Source organism: Malurus melanocephalus, unplaced genomic scaffold (assembly GCF_030028575.1).
Source record: "Malurus melanocephalus ecotype Western Australia unplaced genomic scaffold, MMel_1.1 scaffold_613, whole genome shotgun sequence".
In the NCBI taxonomy this organism is placed as follows: Eukaryota; Metazoa; Chordata; class Aves; order Passeriformes; family Maluridae; genus Malurus; species Malurus melanocephalus.
In genome coordinates this window covers 77,280-87,535 of record NW_026623845.1, presented here as the reverse complement: position 1 = coordinate 87,535, position 10,256 = coordinate 77,280, and the positions used below count along the sequence as shown (strand labels likewise).

The 10,256-nt window shown below is 62.7% G+C and overlaps 1 protein-coding gene across 1 annotated transcript; it reads right to left on the bottom strand.

The window, feature by feature from the left end:
* Positions 1-7,859: 7,859 nt before the first annotated feature.
* FZD2 (frizzled class receptor 2) lies at positions 7,860-10,250 on the bottom strand. Its single transcript, XM_057383184.1, has one exon. The coding sequence runs from the start codon at positions 9,705-9,707 to the stop codon at positions 8,034-8,036; it is 1,674 nt and encodes a 557-aa protein (XP_057239167.1). The 5' UTR covers positions 9,708-10,250; the 3' UTR covers positions 7,860-8,033.
* Between the last annotated feature and the right edge of the window lie 6 nt (positions 10,251-10,256).

Below are 10,256 nucleotides of genomic sequence, written 5' to 3'. Positions count from 1 at the left end.
CACCGCCGCCGCCGCCATCTTGCCGCTCCTCCGCCTCGCCGCCAGCACGGAAGCGGCGCCGCGGCCACGCCTCTTCCGCGCGCGCGGCATGCTGGGAACTGCAGTCCCGGCGCGCGGACGGCGGAAGGGGCGGGGACTGCGGAGGGGGCGGGGTTAAGGGCGGGTTCGAGGAAAGGCGCATGCGCATGGGGCAGGGGGCGTGGTTCGGGCTCGGATGGGCGTGGTCTGGAAAGGGGCGGGGTGGAGGGGGCGGGGCTTTCAGCGGGGTTTGCGCCGGGAGTATTTATAGAGATTGGGGCGTGGCCTGTGCTGGAAGGCGTGGTTTTAATGCGGGGGCGTGGTCAGATAGCGATGTGAGGGCGGGGGGCGTGGTCTGGCAAAGCGCTCGTGGGCCGCGGGAAGGGACGGGGCCTGAGGAGGGGGCGGGGCTTTGAAATGGGCGGGAAAGACGCCCTGGGGAGGTGGGCGTGGTCTATGAGACGGGGTGTCGTAATTGATAGGGCGTGGTCTGTGAGTGGGCGTGGCCAGCAAGGGGCGTGGCCGGGAGGTCGCGGTCTCTCCCGTGGGACTCCCGGGAATGCCGTCCCCGGGAAGGAGCGGGGGACATCAGATCGAGGGGCCCTGAGCGCACCCTGTGCGGGGTSCGGGGCACCGGGGCAGCACCCGCTGAACCCGGGGCTGGGGCGGGTTGGAGTTTGGGGACCACGTGGGTGGCCACGTCCTGCTGGGGGGGTCCCACGGCATCCCTGTCCCCCCGAGGAGGATCCTGTCCCTGTCCCCACGAGGAGGATCCTGTCCCTGTCCCCCCGAGGAGGATCCTGTCCCCATTCCCCCCGAGGAGGATCCTGTCCCCCCGAGGAGGACCCTGTCTGTCCCTGTCCCCCCGAGGAGGATCCTGTCCCTGTCCCCCCGAGGAGGATCCTGTCCCTGTCTCCCCGNGAGGAGGATCCTGTCCCTGTCTCCCCGAGGAGGATCCTGTCCCTGTCCCCCCGAGGAGGATCCTGTCCCTGTCTCCCCGAGGAGGATCCTGTCCCCATTCCCCTCCCGGACCCACAGGACACGGTGGAAAAGGCCCCTCCCGTTGTGTCCCCCCCTGTCCACACCTCCCCTTTTCCTTCTCCAGCAGCTGCAGATGGGCTGGGCTGGGGGGAAACACAGCCTTGCACCCTCAGCTGGTCAGAAAAGAGCCCCCCAAACCACTGTGAGCTCCCCAAACTGACCCATGGCCGAACCCACCCTGCTTCTGTTGGTCCCCAGCAAGCCAGGACAAGGATCCCTCAGACCAGCACCTTTCTGCCACTGCAAAAGCAGATTTAATGCCTTAAAGGGTCAGTTTTATATGAAATGGGGAAAAAAAACAGAGCCCCGGTGTGCCACTGCTCCCAGCACAATGGGATCACCCAGTGCCAGCTCTGGGGATGGGCACAGGGAGCTGTGACTTCTCCCTTCATTCACAGACAAGTTTTGGTGCCCGACCGATGATGTTTGAGGGGTCGGGGGTGTTTGGGCAGCCATTCCATCCCCAGCTCTGCCTCCCTGAGCTGGGAAAAGCTGGGAAGCAGACACTGGGATCACTGACACCGAGACCCTGACCCCGCTCCCGACTCATCCCACTGATGGCAGACAGGTCCTGCGGCACYGGGATGGATCCAGCCCTGTGTGCCTCAATCACTGCCTTAAAAAAACATCAAAAATAGAGGRATAATGCATAAAAGCCCCAACAAGAGACTTCAAGGAGGGATTTTGATGAAGGAAAAGCCCGGGAGCTCTGGGTGTTCCCCGGGGCCTGTGAGCAGTGSCCTGTGTGTGCCAGGCACATCCTGGAATTCCAGAGAGTCTGCCCAGCCTGAATTAATGAATCCACCCCAAAAAAGAGCATTTAACAGGTTTTGAACCAAACATTCAACCCTGAAACCCAGAAGGCACAGGATGGTGCAGGCAGAGACATGATCTGGCTGCCCATCTGTCTGTCCATCCGTCCATCCATCCATCCATCCATCCATCCATCCATCCATCCATCCATCCATCCATCCATCCATCCATCCCAGAAGAGGCAAAGGCAACCATGGTCATTTGCCATGCTGGCGGGTGATTTCTTCTCCTTTATTAACTAATAAAAATAATTAATAATTAATTAAAAGTGGGGCTTTTTGCCAAGGGAATAATTTGTCCAAGCTGACCTGGCTGTTTTGGGGTAAAAGCAGCAGAAACAGGGAGSGGGGATGAGGCAATGGCCCTGGCAGTGCAGGGGTTAAACCCTGCTTGGAGGTCGGGGGGGTTGCTGTTTTTTGGGGTGTCCTCTAACAGATGACCCCAGGGATGGTGCCATGGTGCCATGGGGGGAGGGGCATTCCCAATTTATCCCCGTCCCCTCGGGTTCCTCTTGTTCCATCTCCAGACAGGCAACCGGAGCTGGATTTGGGGGGGAGGGGGTGCACTGGGCAGAGGTGAGGGGTCACCCCCAATGTCCCCGCAGCGGTGGCTCCTGGAGCCCGCAGCCAGGGCAGGGGCAGTCAGTGACCGTTAAACCTCCCCGGCCCCAAGTGTGGCTGGAGCCCTGAGGGACCGGAGTGAGCACAGGAACCAGTGCTCCCAGTGCTCCCGGTGGGACAGTGCTGGGATCAGGCTGGAGACCCCAGTGTGGGGGGGGGGGACACCCAGCCTCTGAGGGGCACCCGAGGGTGTGAATGTGTGTCCCTGCGTGTCCCTGGTGTGTCCCTGGCATGTCCCTGGCGTGTCCCTGCGTGTCCCTGGCGTGTGGGGTTTGCGCAGGTCGGTGTGGGTGGCACCCCGCGCGTGCAGGGGGTGCCGGGGGTCCCTAGGGACCCTCCACGCGGGTGCTGCACCCCGCACACGCGCTCCGCTCTCCCTGCACATCCCTCTCCCCCTTGCACGACCCCCTCATTCCCCCGCCCCGCCCCGCTCCCTCTCTCCCCCCTCCCGCTCCCGCCCCATAATCGGCTCCAGCTGCACAAACATTCCCGCACCCGGAGCCGCCGCCGCCTCCGGAGCCGCCCCCGCGCCCGCCCGGACCCTCCCCCGGACCCCCTCTGGGCCCCCCGGCCGGACCCTCCCCTGAACCCTCCCTGGGCCCCCCGGCCGGACCCTCCCCTGATCCTTCCCCGGGCTCTCCGGCCGGACCCTCCCCCGGAGCCTCCCCTGGGCCCCCGGCCGGACTCTCCCCCGGCCGGATCCTCCCCTGGCCAGACCTTCCCTCGGAGCCCCGCTGGACCCCCCGGCCAGACCCTCCCCCGGCCGGGGCAGCTGTGGGACCGCGTGGCCAAGGGGCAGCCCCGGGCAGAGCCCCACGGGACAGAGCGGGAAGGGGGCTCGGGGTGGCGTGTCCATACATCCCTGTCCATCCATCCCATCCCTGTCCACCATGGTGTCCACCCATCCCATCCCTGTCCATCCATCCCATCCCTGTCCACCATCAGTGTCCACCCACCCCATCCCTGTCCATCCATCCATGTCCACCCATCCCTTGTCCATCCACCCCACATTCTCTGGATGGGCCCTGGATGTTGTTGGGGTCCCCATCCCAGCTTTTCCAGGAGGTGCATCAAGATGGGGATGGGGTCCCATGCCCACCCACCCTCCGTCCCGTCCCGCAGAAGGGGTGCTGGGATGGACCCACAGCACCACATCCACGTGTCCCATATTTCCAATGGACTGACACAGCCCATCACACCCACTGATCCCAACTCTCCATGAGGACACTGGGATGTGGAAGTGACCCCACATTCCCCACTCCTCTGCCCTTCAGGGGTGGCCCCGTCCAGACCCGGGATCCCACATGGCTCTGGGGATGGAGATGGGGATGGACCCCACACCCACCCTGCACACCAGGGCGGGATGGGGACACGACAGGTCCCTGCACCTTGGGAGAGCCCCACCCTCGCCAGGGCCCTCCAAAATGCCCGGTGCCACCTTGCAGCTCCCTCCCCGCAACCCCGCAGCCCCGCAGCTCCCAGCGGCTCCGTCTCCTTTAAGAGCGGGTCGGCCGGAGCCGAATTCAGCCGCCGGCCGCCTGTCCCCGCTGGCGTCCGGCCAGGACTCGGCCTCGGCCGCGGCCAGATCCCGCTCCAGCGCCCGCCCGGGGGGGACAACGGGGCTGGGGGGGGCGGAGACACCCACTGGGTGCTGGTCCTTCGGGTCCGGGCTGGCTCTGTCCCCGTGGGGTGAAGGGACACGAGGCCAGGAGTGGGGGACAGCCAGAGATGTCCCCACRGAGTCTCGGGACCTGTCCTGCCGAGCGATCACGGGGACATGTGAAGTGTAGCACAGATATCCCTTGTCACCTCCCTGCTCCCTGTCACCTCCCTCTGCCACCCTCGTGTCACTGCTGGGGACCGGGACGAGAAGGGCAGTGGCAGGGAAGGGGACGGGACGGAGGGGGGGAGGAGATGGACCCCACTGTCATGAGGGAATTGTCACCCGGGGCTGAGAAAGGGACAGTCTGGGGACAGGGGACAGGACAGTCCCAGGGGACAGGGGGCACAGGGGACAGGAGAGCCTGTGGCCAGGGCAGCCCACGGTCCAGGGGACAGGACAGTCAGTGGCAGGGGACAGAAGTGACCACGGCCTGGGACCCAGGAGCACGGGGACAACCGGCGCTGGGGACACGCCATGAGCCGCCGTTCTCACAGCTCCTTCCGCCGTCACTCTCGTCCCTGCAGCGGTTTCACCCCCGGGGCTGTCACCCCCCTGTCCCCACCCCCAGCAGGACGAGCCCCGGGAGCACTGGTGGCACTGGTGGCACTGGTGTGATGGGTCGCGGGCGCTCTGGGTTTGGGCGTTAAGTGACTCCCGCGGCGGTGGCAGCTGTGACAACAGAGCGGGGCTCRTTACGGGACATCAAAGGACCCCCAGCACGGCCGGGCGGGGACACGGCCCCACCCACTGGCGTTTGCTCGGCTTGGAAAGGGGAGAGGAGAGTGGGACTCACTGGCCTGGGAGGGCTGGGGACAGCCGTGCACAGCGGGGAGGCCCCTGTCCCCATCCCTGTCCCTGTCCCCTGTCCCCATCCCTGTCCCCTGTCCCCATCCCTGTCCCCTGTCCCCATCTCTGTCCCCGGTCCCTGTGGCCTGGGGACAACCATTCTCTGGGTAATTTGTCCCCAGGGTTACTTGGACGTGGGGTGACGTGCCACTGGGCTTAGCTGGGTTTGGGGTGAAAGGGGTGACCTGTTCCTGGGGCCACCCACCCTTAGGGTCACCCATTCCCACCCTTAGGGTCACCCATTCCCATGGAGACCTGTACCCAGGGTTAGTTGTCCCCGGGGTGACCCATTCCCGGTGAGATCCGTCCTTGGGGTGACCTGTCCCCGGTGTGTCCCAGAGTGCCCCACCCCTGGGGTGACAGAGCAGGGGACAGAGGGGACACACAGTGACACCTCCAGCTCCTCGCACTGAGGCTGCAAACAGCCCCGAGAGCCAAAATCCTCCAACCCCCCCCCAAACTGCTTGGGAAGGGCCACATGGCACAGATCTGGCCCAGTTCCTCCTTCSCAACCCCATCGCAGGAGCCCGCGGGGCCGGGGAGGGGCCCCGAGATCCCCTGTGGGTACCGTGGGGTACCCTCGGCACCGCGGAGCAGCCGCCCCGGCCATCCCCGATCCCGGCTCTGTTTTCCAAAGCCGGGACACGAAGCCTCGTTAAAAAAAAAAACAAAAAAAAAAACCTCCTCTGGCAGCTCCCGCATTCCTGGGTGGAGAGTTTACATTCCCCCGGCCCGAGCCTCGCTGCGCCTCCGCCAAACACTGCGGCCTCGGGGCGAACCGCTGCTTTTGGGGTGCGCGACCCTCCAGCCCCAAAAGRGGCAGCAGCCCAAAGACAAAGCACCCAAAGAGGGGGTTGCATGCGACCCGGGACCCCCAGGGCAATGGGGACCCCACAAAAGGGGAACCCCCCCCCCCCGAGGTGGCAGCGTTGGGGTGGGAATTGAGGGGTGCAGGAGGGGTCCCCCGACCCCAAGGCTCATCCTGTTCGTGTCCCCACAGCAAGGACCATCCCCTTTGAAAATCCCATTTCCCGAGGCTCCCAAGGCGGGGGTGTCCAAGGCTGCTGGGGTGTCCAGGGGGGTGCCGTGGGTGCCAAGGGGGTGCTGGGGAGGGGAGTGGGGGTCCCGACCAGCCCAGCCCGACCCTGGAKCGGCTCCTCCAAACCACAGAGGAGGGGGGAGCAAAAAAAGCCCCGGATAAGTTTCTCCCCCTCTCCTCTCCCCCTTCCAAGTCATCGCTGGAAAATTAAACCGGATCCAAAGAGTTTTTCCTTTCCAAAATGTGCTGGAGAGGCGCTGCCTTAACCCCTTCAGCTCCCGCCTCGCCCTCATCGCGGGATCGGCATTTTTAAGGGGGTTTGGGGAATTTGCCCGGCTTTGGTGGGGGAAGGGGGAAGGCGCAATCCCCCCCACAATCCCCCTTCGCATTCCAGGGAACCCCAAATACCCCGGAATGAGGCGCTGAGGCTCCYCGGGGCTGTTTTTGGGGCTCCCCTGGGGGCCGGCGCTTCCCGGCCGGGTCTCCCTCTCCATTTTGGGAAGAGGATTTTTTTTTTTCATTCCAATTAAATCCAGCTGATTAAATCCATCCTTCCCCCCCTCCCTCCCCGCCCTGAGCTTGTCCCCCTCCAGCTGAAACTCTCCTAAATCCCCCCTCCAGAATCCCCCAAATCCTAAAGAACAGAACCAGAGTCGGGACCCGCTTCTCTTACAGCGCCTCGGGATCGGGGGCCCACCCCAGCCAAACCCCTAATCCCAAAGAAAATGTGAGCTATTTCCTCCCGGGGGGGGGGCACAGGAGAGGACCCCCTCCCACYGCAAACTGAAAAATTCCTTATTTTTTGCGGTTAAAAATCTCTTTTTTTCCCTTTGTTCCTGCTGGAGGGAGGCGCTGGCTCATCCCCACAGGGTGGTGGAAGCCAGGGGAYCCCACAGAATCCATGGGGACCCCCCCAATTTAATTTTTTGGGGAAAAAAAATCCCTCCAAGTCAAAATCTAGTGTTTTTTGACTCGTTTGTATTTGGGAAGGATTGTTCAAAAAGGSTTTTGGGGAGGAAAAGTCATCGGCCAAGAGTGGGGGGGTCGGTCAGGGAGAGCCCCGCAGGGGGGCAGCCCCAGCCCTGGGTCTCATGAGAGCAAAAGGGTGGGGAAGAAAAAAAAATCCACTTTCTTGGGGAGTTTCGAAAGGAGAGCGAGAAAAATGGGCTTTTTATTGAGTTTTTTGGCCTTTTTTCACCCTTTATTCCAGGGGCCGGCAGAGCAGCGGCCAGGGGGAGCCGGGAAGGGGGAGCAGGGGGGCGAGGGTCCTCTCCCAAGCTCGGCAATGTTTTTTCCCTTTTTCTCCTGTTTTTCCTCCCTTTTCCCATCTTTTTATCTTTTTGACCCGATCCTTTTTCTCCCCTCATTTTTTCCTCTCTTTTCTCCTTACCCCTTCTTTTTTATCTTTTCTCTCCTTTTTTTCYTCCTTTTTCTTTCATTTTCTCCTTTTTTCCGCCCTTTTCTGTTTTCCTCCCTCTTCTCCTGCTCTCCTCCTTTTTCTCCCACTTTTTTCCTCCCTTTCCTCCTTTATTCACTCATTTTCCCCTTTTTTCCTTGCTTTTCTACTTTTTTCCCTTTCCTGCTTATTTTTCCCTCAATTCCTCCGGTCTTTTTTCCTTTCCTCTTTTTTCTTCCCTTTCCCCCTTTTTTACTCCCTTTTCCTCTTTTTTCTTCCCTTTCCCCCTTTTTAACTCCCTTTTTCTGTTTTCTCCCTTTTCCTCTGTTTTCTCCCATTTCCCCCCCTCCTTTTCCTCCTATCCCTCCCTCCCTCTCCTCCTATCTTCCCTCCCTTTTTTTTTCACCTTTTTAAATACAAATATATCATTAAATTTACAAATGCTATTTACAGGTTTAATTACAAAAAAAAAAAAAAAATTCCAAGAGAAAAAAAAAAAAGAGACACCCCTTAGACGTTAATAAATCTAAAAATAAAAAATATATAACTCCCCCCCACACACAAAAAAAAAATTTAAAAATTTCAGGCCGAAGGGCGTCACACCGTGGTCTCGCCCTGCTTGCTGTTGGTGAGCCGAGTGTAGAACTTCCTCCAGGAGTGCAGGGTTTTCCCYGACCATATCCAGAAGCCGGAGGTGATGCCCACGATCAGAGTCATGAGATACTTGATCATGTAGACAGTGAAGTCGGGGGTCATGCGGGGGGTGAAGTGCAGCGGGCAGGGGATGGCCAGGCTCTTGCAGTTCTGGCTGATCCAGCTGCGCTCCCAGTGCTCGCGGAACGCCTGCTCGTAGAAGTAGCAGGCGATGACGATGGTGGCCGGCACGGTGTAGAGGACGCTGAAGACGCCGATGCGCACCATGAGCCGCTCCAGCTTCTCCGTCTTGGTGCCGCCGTGCTTCATGATGGTGCGGATGCGGAAGAGGGACACGAAGCCGGCCAGCAGGAAGGAGGTGCCGATGAAGAGGTAGACAAAGAGCGGGGCCAGCACGAAGCCCCGCAGAGGGTCGATGTTGTTGAGGCCCACGAAGCAGACGCCGCTCAGCAGGTCGCCATCGATCTGCCCCATGGCCAGGATGGTGATGGTCTTGACGGCCGGCACGGCCCAGGCGGCCAAATGGAAGTACTGGGAGTTGGCCTCGATGGCCTCGTGGCCCCACTTCATGCCRGCGGCCAGGAACCAGGTGAGGGAGAGGATGACCCACCAGATGGAGCTGGCCATGCTGAAGAAGTAGAGCATCATGAAGAGGATGGTGCAGCCCTCTTTCTTGGTGCCCTGCACCACGGTGCGGTAGCCGTCCTCCTGGAAGCGCTCGTTGCAGACCACCCTCTCCTCCAGCACAAAGCCGGCGATGTAGGCCACCGACACCATGGTGTAGCAGCCCGAGAGGAAGATGATGGGGCGCTCGGGGTAGCGGAAGCGCTGCATGTCCACCAGGTATGTGGTGACGGTGAAGAAGGTGGAGGCACAGCACAGGACGGACCAGATGAGGATCCAGATGCGGGCAAAGCGGATCTCGTCCTCGTTGAAGAACATGTGGCCGTCAGGACGGGCGGGCTCRCAGGGCGCCGCGCAGTCCTTCTCACCCAGGAACTTGTAGTTGAGGTAGCTGGGCACCTTCAGCGCCCGYGGGCAGTGGAAGGGGTGGTCCAGGGTGGCGTAGCGGGGGGCGCCGGGGGTGCCCTGGCCGGCCAGCGGCGTGGCACTGGTCAGCAGCGCCGGCGAGCCGCCGTCCTCCGAGTGGTTCTGGCCCACGCAGATCTGCTCAGCACCATGCCGGGGGAAGTTCTCACAGCGCAGCCGCTCCGGCCACTGGAAGCCAAATTTGTTCATGAGGGCCTCGCAGCCCTGGCGCGCCCGCTCGCAGATGGAGCGGCACGGAGGGATGGCCTGCTCCAGCACCGTGCACACYGGTGCGTACATGGAGCACAGGAAGAACTTCAGCTCCAGCGAGCACTGCACCTTCACCAGCGGGTAGAACTGGTGCACCTCCAGCCCCGCGTCCTCTTGGTTGGTGTGCCCCAGCAGGTTGGGCATGATGGTCTGGTTGTAGGCGATGTCGGTGCAGAGCGGGATGGAGATGGGCTGGCAGAAGCCGTGGTCGGGGATGGAGATGCCCTTCTCGCCATGCAGCTGGGCCCGGCACGGTGCCGGCATGCTCAGCCCCASCAGCAGCCAGGCCAGGGYGGGCAGCACGCYGGGGGGACCCATGGTGCCCCGAGCCGTGCGCCCCGATTTACCGTGCCCGGTGCCCAGCCCAGCGCCCGGTGCTGCCGTCCGGGTGTGCTGTGCCCGGGGCGGCCCGGATGGCTCCCGGCGAGCAGATCTGCCGTGCCCGGCGCTGGATATCCTCGGGTCCCGCCTGGACGACTCCCGGTGGCCTGATCCRCCGTGCCCGGCGCTGCCTCGACGGCTCTCGGCGATCAGCTCTGCCGTGCCCGGTGCTGGCTGGACGACCCCCGGTGACTGGATACTCTCCTGGACGGCTCCCGGTRCCCGGATCCCCCGTACCCGGCGCCGCCCGCACGGCTCCCGCTGCCCGCTCCCGGCTCCCCGTGCCCGGCGGGACGGCTCCCGGTGCCCCGATCTACCGTGCGAAGCGGGACGGCTCCCGGTGCTCGGTCGTGGCGCTCCCGGTGCTCGGTCCACACGCTCCCTGTGTTCCGCGGTGCTGCTCCCGCTGCCCGAACTTGGCGCTCCCGCTGTTCCCAGTGCCGGGTCCCGGAGCCGCGGGCGGGCGGTGGTGCCGGGAGGGGGGCG